This window comes from Paroedura picta, chromosome 11 (assembly GCF_049243985.1).
Source record: "Paroedura picta isolate Pp20150507F chromosome 11, Ppicta_v3.0, whole genome shotgun sequence".
In the NCBI taxonomy this organism is placed as follows: Eukaryota; Metazoa; Chordata; class Lepidosauria; order Squamata; family Gekkonidae; genus Paroedura; species Paroedura picta.
In genome coordinates this window covers 59,445,027-59,469,112 of record NC_135379.1, presented here as the reverse complement: position 1 = coordinate 59,469,112, position 24,086 = coordinate 59,445,027, and the positions used below count along the sequence as shown (strand labels likewise).

The window sequence follows — 24,086 nt, the reverse complement described above, 5'->3', positions numbered from 1 at the left end:
GCAGCTCCTAGCGACTCACTCTGCCAGGAACCTGGGCGTGATCCTGGATGCTTCCCTAACAATGGAAGCCCAGGTCACAAAGGTAGCACGGCTGGCATTTTACCACCGCCACCAAGCTGAAGAGATCAGGGCCTTGCCAGAACTTCCACAATTCCGCAGGGCCTGCAAAAGGGAGCTCTTCCACCAGGCATTTGGTGAGGCCGACTGACCCATAACATCTACAAGCCCCCCCCCCCCCCCAGACTGAGGGACCGAACCTACTGAGGGAGTGTCAGAGTCATTTTTAAAATACTGTTCTTGTTGGTATGGTTTTGTTATATTGTTATATTAATTTTGAGAGTGTTCTATGTAAATGTTTCAAAATGTTTTGTGTAAACCACCTAGAGCCGTAGGGAAGGGCGGTATAAAAATCTAAATAAATAAATAAATAAGTTACACGGTTTGCTTTATAAGCTAACTTTAAAACATATAATATATGAGATAACATCACCTGGTAAGGATTGATTTATATGGTTTATTTTCCAGATGTTTCTTAAAATTATGTTGTTATATATTGAACACTGAGGAAGGCCTTTGAGGCCATAACGCATATGATCTTGTGTTTCCCTTCCCTCCCTCCCCAGAAAAAGTCTGGTTAAGTAGTTGCAGTGAGGCCACGCCCCTTATCGTGGGACTTGAAGGCTGCAGAATCTTTTCCAGAGCACTTGTGGCACCTCAAGTCCACTCCTGCTCTCTCCTATGGGTTTACTTTCCACAAGCCAAGAATCAGAAGGCTCAGCAATATTGTGGTTGCCTAGCAACCCCCAACATGGCTACTGAAAGCTCAGTTGGTGTCTTTTTTTCTTAAATCTGCCAGTCTTTATTTGGGAGGTATTTTGATCCCATTTTCTTCCGTGTGTGTGTTTAAGGACTTCCAATTATTCTGAAACATGGAAATTCTTCTTTATTTGTACAGGAATGCCCTATGCATATATATAAGCAATCATAATCTATGACAGAGTTTGGAATTCAAAATATGATATTAACGAAGGTGGCTGGGAGATCTGACAACATTCCTCAAATAACTAAAACAGTATATTAAAACCAGCAGCAAAAGTCACAGGTTTATGGATGTGCTCCTTTGGGATAATAAGATGCACAAGATTCTGCATGATATGAAAAAGTCAAATGAAAATCCAGTCCGTCCTATACCAGGGAAACAATACACTCATCTTATTGGATGTACAAGCATTAATAAGTTCCTTGTAAGATATAACATTTATTTAGGCCAAGTTTTCTTACATTTTTATTCAAGAACAGAAGGCAAAAACACGGGTTTTTAAATACAGAAAGTTGCCTAAATGTTTGTCAAGTTTAAATTTACCATTCACAAGTTCCTTTCCTCTGTTATTGCCCGCAGCTTACAACAAGTGCTACAAAAATGGCAAACCTTGTCTAGTCAGCACTAAAGTAAGCCACACAATATCTCTGTGAAGAACAACACTTGTATAGGCACGTTGTGGTAGCAGAAAAAGGAATAAATTTTGCATCTTTTATTAGTTGAAACTGAATGATCCAAAGAGGTATTCCTACCACAATACCAAGATTAGTAGGAACTTTCGTTTACTTAAACTGCAAACAGTTATTTAACATTCTTAATTCTTCCCAGGAACCTGAAGAAAAATCCTCAGGAAGTCAGTGGAACATGCCACTAATAGAAAAATGCCTTAGCGCATAGATCAAAGAATCAGGCACTAGAAAATATAATAGTAATTTAGGATTTCAAAGCCAGTGGATCTATTCTAGGATCTATGAGTTGTTAATAAATTTGCTACAGTCTATCCATTGATCCTCCTTTTACAAGCTGGAAAGCTAGTTCAAAATGTTTGTCTTTCCAGACTAGACGACCTTTTTGGCCAACATTTTATGTTGGGCATTCTAATGAAAGGCTGCTCCATTGTCATTCATGAAGACAAGACTTTAGTGGCACGTCATTCGTTTAGAACGCCAATGCTTTTCAACACCACAACAACACTGAGGACATATCAAGTTATTCAAATCTGTAACTACGGCAGGGGTAGTCAAACTGCGGCCCTCCAGATATCCATGGACTACAATTCCCAGGAGCCCCTGCCAGCATTCGCTTTAGGATGCTTAGGGCTAATCCTGCGTTGAGCAGGGGGTTGGACTAGATGGCCTGTATGACCCCTTCCAACTCTATGATTCTATGATTCTATGATTCTAGTCCATGGACATCTGGAGGGCCGTAGTTTGACTACCCCTGAACTACGGCTTTATCCACAGCTAAACTATACAGTGCAGATTTAATGAAAGACATACCAAAAAGGGAAAAAAATTGTTCACAAGTTTGTTCAGACAAAAAGAAAAGTTCCTTTAGCACAGCATATTAGATGGGAATAAATGCAATGGACAAAAGTGTATTTTAATATACTCCTCTCCCCCTATTTATATTGATAGATACACATGTATATATTCCTTAACACAAGGAAAAGTCGCATCCTAAAAATGAAAATAATTTGTCTAGGACAACAGCAATTTCTTTTAGATCTTTCAAATATATCTACTTTTTTTTTTACAGTCGAATTACTACATAATTATACTTAAGAAAGAAACTAATGGGGGCAGTCGCCAATTCATCCATTAAAAACTGCACCAAGAGCAGTGCCTTAGTACATAAAGAGAATTAAATTAAAATACATAATAAATAAGAGAGAAGTTTGAGAAACTCCTCATCTGCAGTCCAGCAACTTCTGCTGCCGCACAACCCAGGGCATTTCCGCGAGGCTTGTACACACCCAGATGTGTAAGCACCACTGGACGGAGGGTGCACAGCAACAGAACTTGGTGAATTCCACTCGCAATCATTTTAAGATGCAACAGTAACTTCTTTTTCAATAGAAGGGAAAACAATGCTGCTTAAGAAAGTTTTATAAACTTGCGTCTAATTTTTAAAAATCTTTCTCTTAAAAAAAGCTAGCAAAGCACCATATACTAGGAGAGATTCTGCTGATATCAAGGACTATTACAACATTAATGTTCAGAATATAAGTAAGTATGCATTTCATTTCTTACATCCTAGGTTTGGGACTGCTGTACTTTCCAGCCAAATGTACAATATTTATAGCGCCGGGAAAAGGGAAGAAAGTGAAAAAGGGAAGAAAAAAGGGAAGAAAAAAAACCACTTGTGGGAAGAGCCATACTGAACCACTCACGGCTGAATCCTACCCAGGTCTGCGTATTTGCATATTTACAGATTAGTGTGTAGCTCTGATTCCGGATCAAAGTGCAACGAGGAACTACCACGTGATTGTAGTGCACAGCAGGAGAGGGGCTCCTCTTCACCCCACCCTTCTCACTTCCACTCCGGATGAAGCGGCAAGTTAGCAACAACGGACATGAGGTCTGGGAGGAGGCAGTTCTGGTGGGATTTCTGGCTCCGGTTGTAGGGACAGGATACTGTTGGACAATTCGTTCCGTATGACATCCAAAGGCATCTTAATACAGAAAAAGAAAGAAAGCTCTTTGAAGGAAGGGCACAGCGTCAGAGTTGGAAGGGTCTAGTGTAGATTTTTCTACCTTTGGGTAGAGAAAAGCGGCACTCTTCTTCATCTTCATAGACCATCTAGTTCAACTCACTGCTCAATGCAGAATCAGCCTCAAGCATCCATGAGAAGTAGCTGCTTGAAGTCTGCCAGTGAGGGGGAGCTCACCACCTCCTTAGGCAGCCAATTCCACCACTGAACTACTCTGACTGTGAATTCCCCCCCCCCCCCCGATATCTAGCCATGATCATTCTACACATAGCTTAAACCCATCCTCTGCTGTCAACAAGAACTTCTCTCTGCCCTTCTCCAAGTGATACCCTTTCAAATACTTCAAGAAAGCAATCTCAAATCTTCTCGTCTCCAGGCTGAACGTTCCCTCAGCCTTTCCTTATAGGGACTGGTCCTAAAGTCCCAGATCATTCTCGTCACTCTCCTCTGTTCCCTCAATTTTGTTCACATCTTGGAAGTTAAATAGGGCCTGCCCTGGCTAGTATTTGGATGGGAGACCATCACAGCTACTGAGGTCAGTGTGGAAACAGGCAATGGCCATACCATCTCTCAGCACCACTTGCCTTGAAAACCATATGGAGTCACCGCACGTCACCTGTAGATGGCACTTTCCACGGCCAAGATAGAACTGAAACTGAATCCAGGCCTGATCTAGGAGTCTCACATATGGTGTCAAGCTTGACTACAGTGCCACAGTAGTGATGATCACCTCATCTACCCACCCTAGGCAAGTCACATGACAATGCTAGAGCCATTCACGACATGCAATTTGCTTGGCCAGGTGTCTGAAGCAGCCAATGTGCAACCCACTCATAGAAGTTAATGCAGTGCTGATCAGCAGGCATTCTTGCAAAGGCAGAGGTAGAGCCTGCAAAGAGCAATGCCAAGTGTTCATGTGAATACACAGATGTGACCAAGTGGAATCATGAATCGAGAAGGGCAAGCGTCTACTATAGCCAACAGTGGTGAGCAACACTACCTTAAAATAGTCAAAATCTCATCAGCTGAAAGCATCAAAGCATTTTACCTTTCTTAGGATGTCATCAACCAGCTTCAGAAATATTTCATCCACGTTAAAATTGTCCTTGGCACTAGCTTCACAGAATCGCATCCCAGTTATCTGCTGTGCAAACTGACAGGAAAAGACAAAAATCAAATGACTTTTTGTTCTGAATTAATGGAATCCAATTTTGGCCACAATTTTTTGCCCTGACTTGAATGGCCCAGGTTAGCCTGGTCTCTTCAGATCTCAGAAGCTAAGCAAGGTCAGCCCTGGTCAGTATTTGGATGAAGATCACCAAAGAAATCCAGGGTTACTACATAGAGACCACCTCTGAACATCTCTTGTCTTGAAAAACTACAATGAACCCCTGCCAGTACCATGCTCATGGGAATTGTAGTCCACGGACATCCGGAGAGCCAGTTTGGCCACCCCTGTCCCTACAGGGTGACTGTAAGTCTGTGGCTTGCTGGCACTTTCCACCAACAAAGACTTGATTTCATGAGTCTAGAGATCTTGTGATTCTATCATTCAGAGCCTTAAATTTTTAAAATAAAACTAGAATATATTATGCTGCTCTCCAAGTCATTGGCAAAAAGGATTCGAGTTGTTTAGAGACCCGTCCAATTCTGGAATCTGAAAGGAGAGCGTACTTTTTCAGTCTCAAAAACAAAATCTGTAAATCATTGTGGAACTAAGACAGAAAAAATACTCCCCCCCCCTCTAGCTTATAATTCAACATAAAATAGTGCATGCTATTAGAAATTGGCTTAATTTTACTTTTAGATGCTAATTCATATATCTGGTGGTCCCTAAACAATTTCTTCCAAGAGTGGTCAGGGCCTCAGATGCGCCTACATTCCATCCATATTCACATGAAGGTGCTATCCACATGACCCTCTGCCTTTATGCAAGGGCTGTACATCCCTGATCATGCCAATCCTTTTTTTGAGCCATCACAGTGTCACAAACAACAACAGCACAGTCTATCTCACCGGAAAAGGATAGTTCACACAAACAGTTCATCAACACAATTCTAGCTTGAGCCTTATGGAAGGTTGAATGATGGCATAAAAGGGGCAGTCATAGAGGGTAGCTTTTCCATTCATAGGTCTAAGAGTTTAAACCAGGGGTAGTCAAACTGCAGCCCTCCAGATGTCCAAGGACTACAATTCCCAGGAGCCCCTGCCAGCATTCACTGGCAGGGGCTCTTGGGAATTGTAGTCCATGGACATCTGGAGGGCTGCAGTTTGACTACCCCTGGTTTAAACCCTGAATACAAGTTTCAGAAGGCAGCATAAGGGGAAGTCCTCGGCCTCTGTGCCCTTTTGTTGGTCCTCCAGAGGAACGGGTTGGCCACTGTGTGAGACAGGGTGTTGGATTAGATGAACCACTGGCCAGGTCCAGCAGGGCTCTGCTTATGATGTCTACACAGTTAAATGGGATAAATCGGCATAAAACACATACCTGGTTTTAATAAAGGTATAACATAAACCAATTCGCTTCTAAGGCATGAAAATTAATGAATCTTCAAATTAATAACAAAACCAATATTTTATTATTAAGTTTCTGCGTCCTTCATGCTTCCACAAGGCACGACTTTCCTGAGCAGTGAATATTAATTTGGTTTTACCTACACTTACTTTTTCTCCCTGTTGTCGACTGATCTCTCTATCCACTTCACAATCTAACTTATTCCCAACGAGTAGCAGCTCTGCGTCTTCCGAGGCATACTAGGTGGGGGAAGAAAAACAAAATGGTTCATATCATAAGCTTAGAATGCTAGCCTTCAAAACTTCGGCTTGGTCAACATGAACTTACTGACCTGCTGCATTCGTACAGGCTTTAGGATGCTGAACTACAGATACAACCATGGATGAATGGCTTGAATCCAAGGGTTCAAAAAGCAGTTCACAAGAAATGTAAGCAAGAAGATCCTCCCTCTGCTTTGCTGTCCTGATTTTCCTCTCTGCTACCTGCAGACAAGGCAGGCAGGGGGCCTCCTGGCCCTCTAAGCATTCTAAAAGGTGGCAGAAAGGACCCCACAGGGCTCCTCACCAAGCAGGTAAGAGTCTACAACCAAAGGCTGAGGACAACTACTTGAGCAGTATTGCTTATACATTTGCCTGCTGGTACATGCATCCCTGTATAACAAGTGTCACAATAATGTTTCAAAAGATGATGTCAGAATGGAATGTACACCCCCCACTTTAGCGTAGCCAGGCATCCAAATTGCTTTAGGTTTCTACTAATGTCACTGAAAACAGTTTATTTGTTTGTTTTATTACTGCTGCTCTTCCAGTGGTCTTGCAGCACACAAAATAAAATTATAAAATACAGTAAAACCCCCTAAAACACCCCTTACAACAATAAATGCTAAGTTAGTTGTGCTAAGTAGTTTACTGTTCAGTATTTAGGAACAAGTGAGTGGGCAAATAATACAACAAGGGTGGGGCAAACTGTGGCTCTCCAGATATCCATGGACTACAATTCCCATAAGTTCCCGCCAGCACTATCCATGGATATCGGGAGAGCCACAGTTTGCCCATGCCTGTAATACAGCATATGCCAAGGAAAATGGTTCTTTAAAAGAATTTCAAAACAATCGCCATGTGTGTCAGAGACAGCATGTGTTCTTTTGGATTCCTGCATAAGTGTGCAATTTCCATCTCCCATGGATAACCTGATCATAATGACTGTAGCCAGAGCATCCATGGATGTAATCGTTCAGCCCCCCTGTCACATTATTTCCAGCCAGTCTATCGCTTCTCGGCCTTTTGGCTAAGATCAAGTGTAGTCTATTTACATTATGTAGCACAAGGGAACAACATCCCATCTCACATCATGGGATTTTCTCTGGCAGCAAGTCCACCAACTCCTCCCCACCATGAAACATAGTATGTTTCATTGACTGACACAACAGCTGCAGGATAGCTTTCGTGGCTAGGTCCCCGCTCCTCATGAGAGCAAGAAAACAGGAACCCTGAAGAGGATACCACCACCACACCTACGTTAAGGGTCCTGTTTCTGCAGGCTGACATTCAAATGGGATAGATTCAAATGGGCAGCCGTGTTGGTCTGAAGTAGCACAATAAAATCAGAGTCCAGAGGTGCTACTGGACTCTGATTTTATTATTCAAATGGGAGACATTTCACAAGGCCAGTCCAGCTTGCAACAGGCTGTTTTAGGTATGACGTACATAATCTCACGGTGACGGTGGCACATAAGTATACAATACAGCAGGGGTAGTCAACCTGTGGTGCTCCAGATGTCCATGGACTACAGTTCCCATGAGCCCCTGCCAGCGAACGCTGGCAGGGGCTCATGGGAATTGTAGTCCATGGACATCTGGAGCACCACAGCTTGACTACCCCTGCAATCCAGGATGAAGCTGCAGGCTGAAGTTTTATTAGTGCCGATATTTAATCCCCATTTCCCCTTCCTGCGAGAGGAGCCAGAAAAAATCTTGATGGGGAGTGCCTCGTCTCCTGCGCCCAAGATCTGGGCCCCATGAAGGCATGGACACACACAGGCAGCAGTCACGCAGATATACAAAAAGAAGGGAGAAGAAAAGGCAGTTTTGGAGACACTTCTCTCAGGAGATCATGGGAGAGATCTATGCAAGCAGCATGGAAAAAGGCAATCTGGAATTCTGATCGAAATGACTCTAGTTCTGCCTATTGGTAGCCTTGCTTGGAGCATATGAGAGGACCATGACCAAGACTTCTCTGCAGGGTGTAAAGGGTCCCTGACTTCAAAGTTGGAGGTCAGGAGAGACTGAAGGCAATGCAGGATGGCAACTGAAAATACAACGTGAGCCCTTCTTAAATTGGGTGCTGAGGGAAACATCCTCACCCAGGAAGCTTTTCACAGTCGGGCCTATGCAAATTATGCAGATACCTGGTGTCTGTAAATCTTGGCAGACAAAACAAAAGAAACCACTCCTTGCCTGTTGTCAGACAGCATCCAGAACTAAAAATCCCATATGGGTAATCTATTTAACATCTGACCCATATAGCCCAATCTAGCCTGATCTTGGAAGCTAAGCAAGTGAGCACTTGGAAGGGAGACTGGCAAGGAAGACTCTGCAGAGGACAGCTATGGTAAGCCATCTCTGCTTCTCACTTGCCTTGAATACTTCCTGCTGAGGTGGCCATAAGCATTTTAATACATACATGATAATAAAGGTAAAGGTATCCCCTGTGCAAGCACCGAGTCATGTCTGACCCTTGGGGTGAAGCCCTCCAGCATTTTCATGGCAGACTCAGTATGGGGTGGTTTGCCAGTGCCTTCCCCAGTCATTACCGTTTACCCCCAGCAAGCAAGCTGGGTACTCATTTTACCCACCTCGGAAGGATGGAAGGCTGAGTCAACCTTGAGCCGGCTGCTGGGATCGAACTCCCAGCCTCATGGGCAGAGCTTTCAGACTGCATGTCTGCTGCCTTACCACTCTGCGCCACAAGAGACTCTTACATACATACCTGGGCCCTAACCTGTAAAACACAAGCTGGCCCAATCCTGCCAGATCTTGACGCTAAGCAGAGCTGGCTCTGGTTAGTAATTGGAGGGATGGCCACCAAGGAAGTCCAGGGCTGCTAGGCAGGCAAAGGCAAACCACCTCTGAACATCTCTTGCCTTAAAAACCTTATAGGATCACCATTTGTCTGCTAGGACTTGACAACACTTTACACGCACAATGATGTCCAGAGAGAGAGGGTCACATCTCACAGAGCCCTCAGGGCCTGCAGAAATGGCCGTATCTCTGTCTCCTAGGCTGTGCTGCCACAATGCAATGTGCCACTCAACCCAGGGCACGTGTCCAAAGCAATGCTGCTGATTTTCAGAGAAAGTGAAGCTTACCTTATCGATCATTTTCATCCACTTCGGTAAATCGTCGAACGTCTCCTTCTTTGTGATATCGTACACCAATATAATTCCCTTGGCACTTCTGTAATAAGCTGAGGTAATGCTGTTGAACCTTTCCTGACCTGCTGTGTCCCTAAAAAGCAGCAGCACAGGTTGGTACAAGTACTTTCCCCCCCCAGGTTTACAAAGCATCACACATTTCTACAGGAAGAAAGACCACTTGTTAAATGAGCATCTTTCCATAGTTAACTAGCCCATGTATGTATGTATGTATGTATGTATGTATGTATGTATGTATGTATGCATGCATGCATGCATGTATGCATGTATGTATGTATGTGTGCATGCGTGCATGCGTGCAATCTTGGATTTTTATGTGGCCTTACCATACGGCCCAGGGCAGTTTACATGGAAAATCTTGGGATACATAGAACATCATGTACCAGTTTCGCATGGTGTCCGTCTAAAGCAAGTAGATGAAATGATGGGGTGGGATGTAAGACACAAAAAAGCAATGCTACCTCTCCCATACATTTCTAGCAATTCTACTACAGTGTCAGCTTGTCATCCAGGGGCACAAGCATTTATCTCTACACACCCCTCCAAAAAAAAAAAATCTAAGACAAAGACAGGAGATAATACTGGAAGGACTATATGCTGTGATTGTCAGAGATCTATAAGTGTCTCATTTCTATCATTAATGTGAACCTGCTGATCAAATCACACATAACAAAAGAAAACTGTCATGATACAATGAGGCTCTGCACTGCAAGACATACCCACATATAAATCTTGCTGTGTTGGATGCTTTGCACTGCATCAGCAGTGAGAAAGGTGGGCTTTAAATACTCAAAATGTACAAAACAACTTGGAACAAGAGGTTCCAATTCAGGCAAGGTAGCCAATGGGGATTACTTCCATTTTTCACCTGCTCTGATGACAGAAGATTGCCCAGATCTGCTCACAGTGGTACGACAGATGCCTTCAGCAGGCTCTTTCATAGGCCAATTTGTACATGCCTTGCTAAAGGTAAAGGTATCCCCTGTGCAATCACCGAATCATGTCTGACCCTTGGGGTGACGCCCTCCAGCGTTTTCATGGCAGACTCAGTACGGGGTGGTTTGCCAGTGCCTTCCCCAGTCATTACCGTTTACCCCCCAGCAAGCTGGGTACTCATTTTACCGACCTCGGAAGGATGGAAGGCTGAGTCAACCTTCAGCCGGCTGCTGGGATCGAACTTCCAGCCTCATGGGCAGAGCTTACCACTCTGCGCCACAAGAGGCTCTACATGCCTTGCTACTGAGCTGTAAAGGGGATGACAAGAAAATCTGGTCCAGATTCCAGCAATTCCCTACTAGCATTCTGAAGAGTTACACCTCTGGGAGGACTGTACCGCATATTTTACCGGAAATTAGAACCTCCTAGTGTGCCCCTTTGCCACTAACCCAATACACATGCCAGACAAGAGCAACAACTCTTCCTTCTTAGCAAGATCTTGTATTTAAAAGCTAACCTTCCAATTTTATCCTAAAGCAACACCCCCATTTCTGTCCCACTGGGGGCCCAGGAATGACCGAAGTGAAGAACTGACACACAGTCCTGATAGATGTGATACAGCGTTGTATAAGAAGGGACGGGAACGCATCAGCCTCCCTCAACGGACCCTTTCTTCATGGCTTCTTCCAGCCAACACGGCTGAGAAAAAGAAGGAACCAGGAAGACCTGGTGTCCTCCCCACAGCTGCTTCTCCAGAAATATCTCCAAGGTGGCTAATAAATGCATAAGGTATGGAAGTACACCCCTCAAAATGTTGCTTGGGCCACAATGGATCCTGAATGGAGCTAAGTGGACTGCCACATGATGTCACCTGGACCTCAAGAATCAACATTCTTTTTGCAGAACTTGTTGACAAAACATTGCAAGAGTGATCAAAAACATTCCACTCAAGTCCTTCAAATGAGAAGAGGAAACAGGCACACCAGCACTACAATTCTAAGTACGAAGAACATCTCCAGCAGTGCTTGCTGAATACACAAAGCTAAACCCTGAAGAAGTTAAATGGGAAATGAATGTCTCAAATCCAGCAACGTCTCAGGAGGCCCAAATATGTAGACATGCTTGGAATGCAAACACAACCGCTGGGACTCCAGGCTCCATGACAAGCACAAGGTAGAAACAAAAGAGGGAAAGGAACACCGTGGAATAAGCTAAAAATGTGAGGCCGCTTTGAAGGCAGCAGCTTCTGACATGCATGAAACAAAACAAAAGGATGATCTACATGCAGCTTCCTACACAAATATTGTCTGTATATGAAAATACCAATGGCATATTTTGACAGGGCAATTAATTTGGTCAGTTGCTTCTGGGGGAGAAAAAAAGAAAAACTTATTTGCCTTTCCAAATAATTCCCCGGGTGCTGCCAAACTCAAACAGATTAGATTTTTTCAAAACACAAGTTAACCAGGCCTGTCTCTGTAGAAACTAGGATGTAAGCAGCAGCTCTTGCCAAACTGTCAGCATGGATTCCTTTACAACTTGTGCATAATCACAACAGCTGAAATTGGTTCTTAGAAAACCAATGCCATATTGACAGATTTAAAACAGTTCAATAATTCTTAGGGTGGGGAAGAAGGAACTGCAACTATTTACTCTACTGAAATGAAATAGACAAGCTGTTTTAAATCAACTTTAGGAGGAAAACATTAGCTATATTGGTTCACTCTGGGGAGGGTGGTATATAAATATAATAAATAAAATAAAAGTTGCACTTGAATTTATAGTAGCGTAAATTTAAAAGGATCTTTGGAACGATCCTGAACAGATCATTTCATTTTCATATTTTTATATTACTGAGTCCAAAAGCACACCTGGTCTCCACTACAAAGGCTGTCCCATTCATGTCAACAGAGAAAGAAGAACCACAGGTAGACATAGCTCTGCTTCTTCCACTGATATGAACAGGGCTGCCCTTGCATACCGGAGTACGTCAGAGCCTATAAGGAACTCCCAATTGGGGTTAATGCTCCACGAACATCCAATATCTTCCTTAATGAATGTCATTCACAAGTTAGGAACCCGAAGGTTGAGCAAACAGAAAAATTAAAATATTATTATTATTTAGTGCACATAAATCAGATTAAGTACACCTTTAAAATATAAAGTCGCATTTACTGCTTGCTACCTGTGCATTGTTGAACGTACAGTGCCGAATAATAACATCAAAGGTTGCACATGATATGATCGATGACCAGATGAGTTTCAACCCAGTGGGTCTTTTTCAGTGGTCAAGTAAAAAAACACACACACACAAACTCGTACATTATATTGTTAAGGCCCAATAGGTAACACAACAGTCTTGAAATTGATAAAAGATATTTAAGAATTCCCCCCTCCAAAAAAAAAAGTTTTAGAGACATTTTTATGAACATCAGAAATAAGGAATGGTAGTTACTTAACGTAAGTGTGGATTTATGTTTTAAATGTGTTTTCAAATCTGATTTATGTGCACTAAATAATAAATAACTGCATTTTTTCTTTTTTGATCAACCTTCGAGTTCCTAACTTGATTTCTCAGGTTAGGTTAGGGTTTTGTTCCCTTTTGGTCTTTCATTGAATTTCATTCGCAATACAATTTTAAACGTCCACATGAACAAGCAACATGGAAGCTCAACAACCTGCTAAAAGTTTTCAAATTTTACACTGGTACCACTACGAAGAAAAAATAGTTTGTGTAACCAGTGTCATGCACTGAAAACTCACCTAAATCAAGAGGGGAGGGGATATAGCTTAACTCAGTGGTCCCCAACCCGCGGGCCGCAGCCCAGCGCCGGGTCGCGAAGGCCTCGGCGCCGGGCCGCGGCTCCGTCTTCCCTCCCCCCCCCCGAAGCGAGAAGCTCGCCAGGCCGCGAGCAAATCGGCCACCAAAGCAGTCGATTAGCTCGCGGCCCGGCAAGCTTCTCACTTCGGGAGGGGAGGGAAGAGAAGCTTGCCGAGCCACAAGCTAATAGACCGCTTTAGCGGCCGATTTGCTCATGGCTCGGAGGGGAAGCCGCGGCCGCCGGCATGGTGGCGGCGCAAACGCGCATGCGCGGACTGCCACACACGTGCATTTGCGCCCCTGCCGGGCGCAAACGCACAGACGTGGCAGTCCACGCATGCTCGTTTGCGCTGTGGCTGCTGCGCGTGCGCGGGCCCCCGAGCCGCCCTCTCCGCTCACCACTCCGCAGCGGTGCGCGGCAAGCAGAAGCTTGCGGACCTCTGACTTAACTGACTGACAAGTTATCGTTGTCTTTTTAAATGCTGTTTTTTGCCATTTTTGCTGATTTCAACACAATCACGATAATCATTTTACATCCAAAGACATTGGCACACTGAAAAATCTACATTACCTCATGTCAGCTTCAGTAGACCCTGGCTAACCATCACTCTGGCTCAAGAACCAGCCCTGCGGCCACAGGATTCCAGGTGGGGACACAGATGAGGGATGAAGTCATGCCAGTAACTTTCAAGTATTAGGTAACGGATGATACGAAAGATGCAACAGCAATTAACTCAGATGGAAGCAAGACAAACACATGGTGCGACAAACAGAGTTGATGGTGACCTGCCAAGAGGAGTTAGTAAACTGAATTCACTGCATCTATGCAAAAATTAAATTTAATCAGAGCGCTCCAGTGGTGTCATTCAAACCAATGCTGAACTTCGCTCCTTACCCTAAAGGCAGATAAGCATCTCTAGCAGTTAGCTCAAACACCTCTTATGCATGACACACTATATTAATGCACTACGATTCAGCAAATAAAGGGTTAGAATTGTGTTAACGCAGCCAATGTGGGGCTCTCACAACAGCAACTGGAATCAAACTTCTGTATACACTTTTACAGTGTAATTTGCACTATTACAGCAAGACTAATTGAACAGAAAGCATTTATGAAATATTGTTGTCCATAAAGGAATATGTGGTCCTATTTTCATGTACTTGTTACTTTTGCTAGACTATCAGCATATAACACAGTACAACTTTCTGTGCTTTCATGGGTTTCATGGGTGTCACCGTCAAATATTTAAGCATAGGTGACCAAATACCACTTTTCCAAACCTTAGCACCTTTTCCCTTTACAATTACATACTAGATTTTAAAAAGTGCTACACTGTGGTGTGTGAATAGAGAATAATTTACTGTCCTATATACATTTCTTTACTACCATCATGTTATAAAAATCTTTTATTGCTATCTTATAAAGCAAACTAAACTGGGGGGGGAGTACTTATTTTCAGTGGTGTTGCAAGAACTTTGAAGTTGCTAAAATACAGAAACCATATTACTTGGCTGGTTAGTTCCCTTGTAACCATCTACATAAAAATTAGTTGCCTATTTCTAGAGTTGCATGAGGAAGGGAAACAGCACGTGAGTAAGAGTTAAATCGGTTTATAACAATTACGGATATTAGGCAAACACGTTGAAACCATCCTAGAACACCACAAAACATTTTTAAAAATCTGCTGGTTGCATTTGTGTTGTTTTTTACTTACCAAATTTGTAATCTAATTTTCTTTCCTCTTAGCTCTACCGTTTTGATTTTAAAATCAACACCTATAAATACAATAAACAAAAGATGAGTAATAAGCAAGGAAATAGAAATATGGTTTACTTTTCTCACCTATTCATATACTACAGCCTAAACAGGGGGAACTCATGACATTTTTGAGCCATTAAGGATAAGTACTTATTATAATGCGTACACCCAAAACTGCATTACACCAAGCCAAACCATTGGTCTAAGGCAGAGTCTGCACTTACTTTGTTTATTCCATTGTCAATCCTGTTGAATTCAGATCGATTTGAACTCAGGTCTTCCTCTTCCCCCCCCCCCTCCCCATTGAAACAGAAAAGTGTACTGCACATGATTAGGGTAGTTCAGAAGGGGGGGGGGGAGCCAAGCTTCTTTCTTTCTGTTCTTGAAGGGGGGGAGAGGATCGAAGAAGGCAGAGGAGGGGGGATATCCAAGACTGACAGAAGTTGAGAGAAATTAGGGGCTTCTCCTTTAAGGCAAGCTTGTCACATGACCAGCTTTGGGTTCTCTACCACGCAGCAAAGCCCAGATTCAAAACAGCCTGCTTTCTCAATCCGGATTTTATAAATATGGAGCATTAAAAGCACTTTAAGATATCGCAGAATAAAGGTAGGGTCCCTCCGGATCAATCCTTGCTGCAGAAGAAAAATTTAAATTGCCCAAAATCAAAACAGAAATCGCATTATGTGTAGACGGCAGGGACTGAATCGACCTGGGATTGGAATAAAAGCTCCGTGCAGTTTACACCCAGGTTAGTATTGTATATCTCACCAGCATGGCTCAAGTCTCAGACAGGTTTTTCAAATCACCAACTACCTGATCATTTTAGCTAAAGGCGCTAGCAACCTGAGACCCACTGCATATGAAACAAAAGCCCTGTCTCTCCTTTATAATACATTTGATTCATGCAGTGTTGTCACGAGAAATGATTTGAATAAGCATAAAGGCATTTTGTAATTTAAGTGACTGATAAAAGTCAAGCACTATGTGCCTTCAGAGATTTGATAAAAGCTATCAGACTTTGTTTTTTAATTTTTAAAAACAACTCTGCCCATTCTATCTCCATTGGCGTCATTGTTACCTGAAGTGGGAGATCAAGGTATGGGTTCCCAGATACTCAGTCTATTGAGAGCCATCTTGGTGTCGTGGTTAAGAGCAGCAGCCTCTAATCTGGAGAACAGGTTTGATTCCCCACTCCTCCTCCACATGCAGCCAGCTGGGTGACCTTGGGCCAGCTATAGTTAGAGCTCTCTCAGCCCCACCTGCCTCACAGGGTGTCTGTTGTGGGGAGAGGAAGGGAAGGCATTTTGAGACTTCTCGATCCTGGAGGAACCCCTGAAATATTTTTCAGGCCTCAAGGAACTCCAGAACTGGTGACATACCCCTTCAGAGAAATGGATGCGGAAGTAAGACGTGGGAACCAGCCGATCAATCAATCGGATCATTTACAGTCTCCATTGTGGAAAAAGAGACTAGGCCTGTAGAGTAACAGGAAAAGTGAGCTCCAGTGACATATAGTGATGTCAGCAGCATCTGAGCTTCTGGGAAAGGCCACTTAACCGGAGGGGCTCTTGCATAACCCCAGGGTTCCCTGGAACCCTGGTTGGGAATCCTTGGCATAAAACAACAATCTTGGAAGCACCACCACAGACAAGGAGAGAGGATCCTTCTAAGCACAATGAAATGCTCCAGCATCTGCTATGAACATCACTGATTTGTAACTGATCTTTTGGAGGGGAGGATTAATTTTCCATAGCTATTATTTTAAATAAGGTATTTTTAAAAAGATATGAATTTGGAGTTGAAAGTCTGTATAGTAAAAATATTTTGCATATCTGTAAAATCTAAATAGATCTGTATAGCAAATCTTTGTTTGGAGAATGTCATGGTAGCCACAATGTTAACAGAATAGCCAGTATTTACCGTTAGAATGCAATATAGTGATCTTCTCTCTTCCCTCCCTCTTAGAGGAATACCAAAATAACATTTAAAAATCAAGTCTGCCCTTCACACATAGGTCAATTGAAACTGGCCCCCACCATTAACCAGCCAAAGCTTTAGTGAATTAGTGCAGTGATTAAATCAATGAGAGCACATGGCCATAACACTGGTTTTAAATGTCAGACAGCAATTTTTCAAGTGGTGATTTTATAAGTATGAACACCATTAACAAATAAAGCTGCCAACCCCGACACAACTCTTTCCCGCATTAGATCTGTATTGTCCAAATAAAGTTTAAATATTAGAACCCAATTGCATAACAAGCCTTATAAAATTCAAAACTTTACCAACAATTATTTCCTTAGCTATTATGATCTGAACTAAGTAACTGTGGAGGGGGGGAATACCTCCCTCTCAAAGGAAGAACAGAGTTTACATGGCACCAAAATCTGATCAAACCTCAGCTGTTTATTGGCACTTCTGAACTAAATATAATTTTTTAAAGTCATGTATTATCCTAAAAGCCAAATGTTGCAGTGGCCTGTGAGATCACCACCACTCCCCCCAATGACGCTGTCCCAAGGTTTTTAAAACTGAAAATATTTTAATTATTATTGCAGGCTGCCTTGAACTATAAGGAAAGGCAGGATATTTTAATGTTTTAGTAAAGTGGCAGCTATTGAAAATAATCCACTATTACAGGGTTCAGTTACTGTTCAGAATCCATTAACTTGAAAGCCGTCACACAAAGGTGACCACAGATGCTTACAAATGAAAGCCATGACTTCACATGGAGCACAGCTTTTTAAGGTGGAGTCAAAACTCTTTCTGCTTCTGAAATTGTTGCAGCTGTTTACAGCTTGACAGCTGAGTTCAGCTCCCCTTACTAAACACCCAGCTATTCCTTATACTCCGCTCCACCCCAGTAGCTAATTTTTCATTTTATTATCTCACACATGAACTGCCATTGATTCACAGGTGGGTCAAGTGCCAACTCTTCTCCCCACAGTGCCAATATATGCTTGACGAGGGGCCTTTAAATAAACTGAGATAAAACGAGCATGTATCACTAGCATGTTTCACTATCTCTCTTTATGCAGCTTAAGATTCCAAATGCAAACTGGCAAACAGCTTGTTTTGATGCCCTGGGCAGAATGTTTGTCTGACACAGGAAGGGGGGTAAGATCCCCTCTCAGCTATTAGCTGCCTTCAGCAAGATTCTCGCTGTCGTGCTCACCAATCCTCTTGGAAGCACATTTTAACAAATAATAAAGAGTCCTTATTGCTGTGGCCTCTGGTCTTTGAAGTGTTTTGCCTGTGAAAGACAAGAAATGCTTTTCCCCCACATGCTTCAAAATTGTCCATTCTAACATGAATCTGATTTAATTTTGTTTCCTTATTTGAAAGAGCAAACTTTGTTTCAGTTTACTGCGTGATTGATTTGATTCTGCTTCACTTTTAAGGGGACTGTGCATGCGTGCTTTTAATTCACTTACCCACTTTCAGCATTGTGGGAAAGCAGAATTTAAAATGTTTTAGATAGACAGAAGGGGTAACCTCAGCTTGTAAAGAAGTGCTTTACAGTTCCTCCTTCTCCTTGCTGCGGAAACTACTGCCATCAAGGGCAGAGAAGACTGCTATCGGGGAGAGTCTGCCACACTGCTGTGCATTCCACTGTGAAGTTCCTCAAGGGGCGATTCTCCCCCCAACGTTATTTAATGTCTTTATGCATCACCTCACCCAATGTGTCCAGAGCTTCAGGTTTGGGTGCCATCAACGTACTCCCCTGGATCCTCTCCTCACACTATTTTCTCTTTCCCTACCCTCTCCCCTTTCTCAGCCATTCAGCAACCTAGCTTTTATCCGCCCCCCCCCCCCATCTTCAGCTATATTTATTCATTCTTTATTTACTTAATTTATACCCCCCTTTTCTCCACAGTGGGGACCAAAACAGTTAACATTATTCTCTTCTCCTTTTTATCCACACAACAACCCTCTGAGGTAGGTTAAGCTGAAAGTATGACACTGGTCCAAAGTCAGCTTCCACAACAAGAACCTGAACCATGGGCTTTCATAGGGTGGCTGCTGTTGAATATATGCAGACAGCCAGGCCTAGTTGGATTCATGCAAGTCTAGTGGTATCAAGTCCACCCCCACTGATTGATTCCAGGCCTGGAGTTGCCAATTTCCAGGTGGGGCATCAAATTTTACAATCTGGAGCTGCCAAGCCTAGCCAGGCCTGATCCCAGTGAATTCTCCCTCAAAGGGCAAAATAAACCTGGAAACAGCTCTGTCCCCTCCCCTGCCTTATTATTCAGAAAATATGTGAATGCATAGCAACATCCACTGAAGGAATCTATTGCTTAAAGCTTGAGGTGCCCCTTTATGGATTTTTTAAAACTGCCCTGTGTACTTTTTTCTCATAAAGATTTCACATTGTTCTGCAAACCTGGGCTTCTTTTCAGGTTTATAGAAAGTTCTTTCTTGCCCACTCATGGCTCCAGTCACTGGATTGAAGTATCCAAAGATATACAGTCATCACGATTAGAATGTAGGAATTTGTTTTGACCATCCCTCCCTCACATTCTATTTTAAAGAGCAGTTAAAATATCTAGCTCACCTCAGAAAAGTTAAGTATGCAAAGAACTAAAAAACTAGACTCCAGGATACAGCTTTGTGATCAGTCCAGTACGTACTCACTTCTGCAATCCCTGCTTCCAGTTTCTAAAATTAGCACACATATGATGGCTAGTAAGATACTATTATAAGCAATGAAGTATATTATTGCACACAAAAACCACATTCACCACTAACTTGCAAGCATTATGGTCTAATGCAGGCTTTCTCAACCAGGGTTTTGTGAAACCCTGGGGTTTCCAGACTGGGTGGGAATTAATTTTTATCCTTATCAATTGTTCCTCTTAATATATGTGAAACAGCCGGGGAGTGGAACATGTCCGGGTGTCCGAGTTGGAATAGGGCTAATCAGGGTGCAGCCAGCAAAGCTGGCCACATCATGATTGGCCTTGCCCCTACAGTTCCCACCCTCCGTTCCTGAATGCTAGCTACTTTGCTCTCAGACATGGAGCCAGCAGCAGGACAGGAGAGAGGGCCCTAGGCGAAGGGTGGTTGTGGAGGGGGCGAGCCCTCTGGGCTGCTAACGAGCAAGCCCCGGCCCCGCTCTACTAAGGAGCTCTGTCCCACGAGCTAGCCACCCCCGCCTGTGTCACTTGCTCCAGCGGCAAGCGGCCCAAAGCCACCTTACACGGCATGGCCAAGGGGGACTTTTCAAGGCCCGTTCTTAGGAACAGGCTTTGCAGCTAGTATATAAATAAAATATATTTTAAATTTCTTAAATATTTATTGGGTATGGCCGACACACACCCCCAATGGCTAATGGTGGGCCTGGAGGGGCCTGGGAAAGGGAGGGACACAGCTTTCCAACCATATTCTGCATGAGCGCAGCACTTCTTGGGTTTCTCAAAGCCTAAATAATGTGGCAGGGGTTTCTAAATGGTAGAAAGGTTGAGAAAGGATGGTCTAATGCAGTGGTCCGCAACCTTTTTGGGGTTGCGGACCAGTGGGGGGGGAGAGCAATCAGGGTGCCGCGCATGCGTGGCACACCTGAGCATGCGCTTTTGCGCCTGGTGGGGCCGCAAATGCTCATGTGTGGCAGTTTCACGCATGTGCGGACCTGCTGTGCATGAACGTTTGCGCCTCTGGTGGGCCCGCAAATGCGCATGCGTGGCAGGTCCGTGCATGCGAGCATGTGTGGCAGGTCCGTGCATGCGCAAAACTGCCACACATGCACATTTGTGGCCCCACCAGGCGCAAACGTGCATGCGCGTTTGCACCAGCGGCGGCTGCGCTTCCCTCTCCGCCCCCCCCGCTTTGGTGGCCGATTTGCTGGCGGCCTGGCGAGTTTCTTGCTGAGGGGGCAGGAAGAGGGAGCCGCGGCCCGGTGGGGCCACAAATGTGGCCACCACTGGTCTAATGAATACAATAAGATGAACAGTGTGGCATAGTGGTTAGAGTCAGACTGAGGACTTGGGAGACCCAGGTTCAAATGCCCATTCTGCCATGGAAGCTTACTGGGTGAAATCAGGCAAGTCTTACTTTCTCAGCCTAACCAGGCATTCCACATTCCACAAGTGTTTCTTAAAATTATGGAGAGTACATCATAAATACGATTTTGTCCAAACAAAGAAATCAAACATTTTCATTTGTATAAAAATGTTCCTATTAATTCAGAAACGACATACTTTAAAAGTGCTTGTTGTTGTTAGGTGCGAAGTCGTGTCCGACCCATCGCGACCCCATGGACAATGATCCTACAGCATTAGGCTCTTCTCCAGGGAGTCCTTCCTCCTCATGAGGTGGCCAAAGTATTAAAAGTGCTTGTTGTTGTTATGTGCGAAGTCGTGTCCGACCCATCGCGACCCCATGGACAATGATCCTCCAGGCCTTCCTGTCCTCTACCATTCCCCGGAGTCCATTTAAGTTTGCATTTAAGTTAAAAGTGCTACAGCATGTTAAAACAGAGTGCTTCTTTATTTACCTTCTGAACAACACATAGGGACAGTGATTTTCAAATTGTTATCATGGGTTTCCTGAAGAAGTCAATAATGGCAAAGCTGCTACTAGGCAGAGTGGAAGTGTTCTGAGACACATACTCTGTTTGTATAGAAATGGTGAGGTCAAGGAAAGCTGGTCAATGCCAAGAACTAAGTGCATACCTAGAAAAATGCAGCCAAATACTCTGCAGCACGCAGATGCCCGAAGTGCCTCCGCAGACCATTTGACACGGGAAGAGCGGTTGGTCATTGCAATAATTCTCCATATTATTCCGAAGACCACCAAACAAGAGTACAGATACAAGGAGAAAAACCCAAAGGACTGATTTGCTTTCCTAGCAAAGAATGATCATACTGCATATTTTGGACGGTAATGCCATTTACTATGCTACTAACTTATTTTCTCCTTATATCTGTACTGTTAGGATGCTTGCTCTACAGTCTGAAGTGTATGCACACATGGAATCTCACACCCTGAATCAATATTTGTCAGTCTTGAAGGTGCCTTTTGACTCCCATTTGGCTCTGAAACAGCAGAACATCATTGCTATTGTTATAATTGGTACTATCTCATTAGTAATAGAACAACCAAATTCTACTCCAACGGCACCCTGAAGACCAATCGAGATTCCTTCAAGGCGTGAAGCAGGCACCCTTGCTCCGACAATGGGACAGGGATCTTAGGAGCACAGAGACAGGGAGAACGCAAATTAGTTGACCCCAGAGGAATTCCCAGTTGCAATGTTGAAAGTTGGACCATAAGGAAGGCTGAGCGTCAAAGAATTGAGGCTTTTGAACTCTGGTGCTGGAGAAGACTCTTGCGAGTCCCTTGGACTGCAAGGCGAACAAACCGGTCAGTCCTAGAGGAGATCAGCCCGGACTGCTCCTTAGAAGGCCAGATCCTGAAGATGAAACTCAAATACTTTGGCCACCTCATGAGAAGGAAGGACTCCCTGGAGAAGAGCCTAATGCTGGGAGCGATCGAGGGCAAAAGAAGAAGGGGACGACAGAGAATGAGGTGGCTGGATGAAGTCACTGAAGCAGTAGGTGCAAACTTAAAAGGACTCCTGGGAATGGAAGAGGACAGGAAGGCCTGGAGGATCATTGTCCATGGGGTCGCGATGGGTCGGACTCGACTTCGCACCTAACAACAAGAGGACTGAACGGCCTCGTCGCCCTGCATATTTTGGACAACGGGACGCCGCTTGCTACTTCGCCACTGACTTGCTGCCTCCTTGTAGCCGTCAGGATCGCTGCTCCAGTCTGCCCCCCCGAGTCTCCCGCCCTGACCCAACCTTGGCCGGTCTTCACGTTTGGGGCCCGCGTCTGCTCCGCGCCCCGCTGGGAGGGAGCCCCTGGGCCGGGCGGGCGGGCGCCTCACCTACGGTGGACTTGCAGGCCTCGCAGAAGGTGTCGTCGGTGAAGCGCTCCATGAGGCTGGTCTTGCCCACGCCGCGCGAGCCGATGATGATCACCTGCAGCTTGAAGTCGGCCGGCCGCGGCGGCTGCTTCCTCCGGCGGCCCTGAGGCCCCGACAGCGCCGGCGACCCCCCGCCCGAGCCCAGCCCGACCAGCCCCCGCCGCGCCGCAGGCGGCATCCCCGAGCCCGGATCCATCCGCGAGAAGGCTCGGCGGACCCCCGGCCCAGCCCAGCCCTCGCCGCCGGCCGCAGACCCACCGCCGACGCCGACGTCCGGGTGGCCAGCGAGAGGCAGAGCGCCCCCCCCACCGGCCACAGCGCCCTCTACGCCCGCGGAGGACTCGGCCGGGCCGCGGAAGGCGGGAAAGGGGCGCGCCCGCGCCGCAGCCTCAGGCGCCAAAACGGAATTTCGCCGCCCGCCCCCGCCCCCGCCCCCTCCCGCTTGGCGCTGAATTCGCAACAATCGGCAGGGGGCGCCAGGTGCGGCGGCTCGGCTACCTGCGGGCTCTGGAGCCGTTATTCGCCTCCGTGGGGACATGTTGGTTCGGCCCAGGATGGTTGTCCTGCGAGTCAGTCTCAAGGGAAGGCAAACGAAGCCAAAGGGCTGTTTTTTCCCCGTTCTCTGGAGCCTGTCGGCCAGTTTTGTATCGCTGTAGTTTGTTTGCCCTCACACTTTGCCAAGGAGTTTGAACGGATAACCCCTGACCTGTCATATCGGATCTGAGAAAGAGTGGGGCACACAAAAGCTCCTATCTGGAATAAAACTTGGTTTTAAAGGCGCCACTGGGCTGTACATCTGTTTTACAGAAATGCTAGCAGCATCGGCAGCCAAATATTTGTAACTGACTGTTTGTATCCGTATGCCACACGTTTGCTTACAAGCACAGGGGACAATGAAGGTGCAGATTAAAGGGACAAGTGCCACTTATTCTACAAGGTGTTTCTTTTTCTTTGCTAGCACAATACCTAGCAGCATGGCACCGTGACTACCTTACAAACCATTAGCTTCCCTGGTGAGGTGGTAAGCAAGAAGTCTGTGGTGGACCATACTGAGATCTAATAACACCAGCAGCTTCGACCTGCCTGTCCAGCTGTCAATGGAGATCATACAATCATAGAATCATAAGAGTTGGAAGGGACCTCATGGGTCATCTAGT

The 24,086-nt window shown here is 44.8% G+C and overlaps 1 protein-coding gene across 1 annotated transcript; it reads right to left on the bottom strand.

Moving 5' to 3' along the window:
- Nucleotides 1–1,242: 1,242 nt before the first annotated feature.
- RAB12 (RAB12, member RAS oncogene family) lies at nucleotides 1,243–23,164 on the bottom strand. The gene is made up of 6 exons (XM_077302540.1): nucleotides 22,891–23,164; nucleotides 14,954–15,014; nucleotides 9,416–9,554; nucleotides 6,198–6,287; nucleotides 4,582–4,686; nucleotides 1,243–3,494 (listed from the first exon to the last, which is right to left on the bottom strand). The coding sequence occupies exons 1-6, from the start codon at nucleotides 23,123–23,125 to the stop codon at nucleotides 3,381–3,383; spliced, it is 744 nt and encodes a 247-aa protein (XP_077158655.1). The 5' UTR covers nucleotides 23,126–23,164; the 3' UTR covers nucleotides 1,243–3,380.
- Between the last annotated feature and the right edge of the window lie 922 nt (nucleotides 23,165–24,086).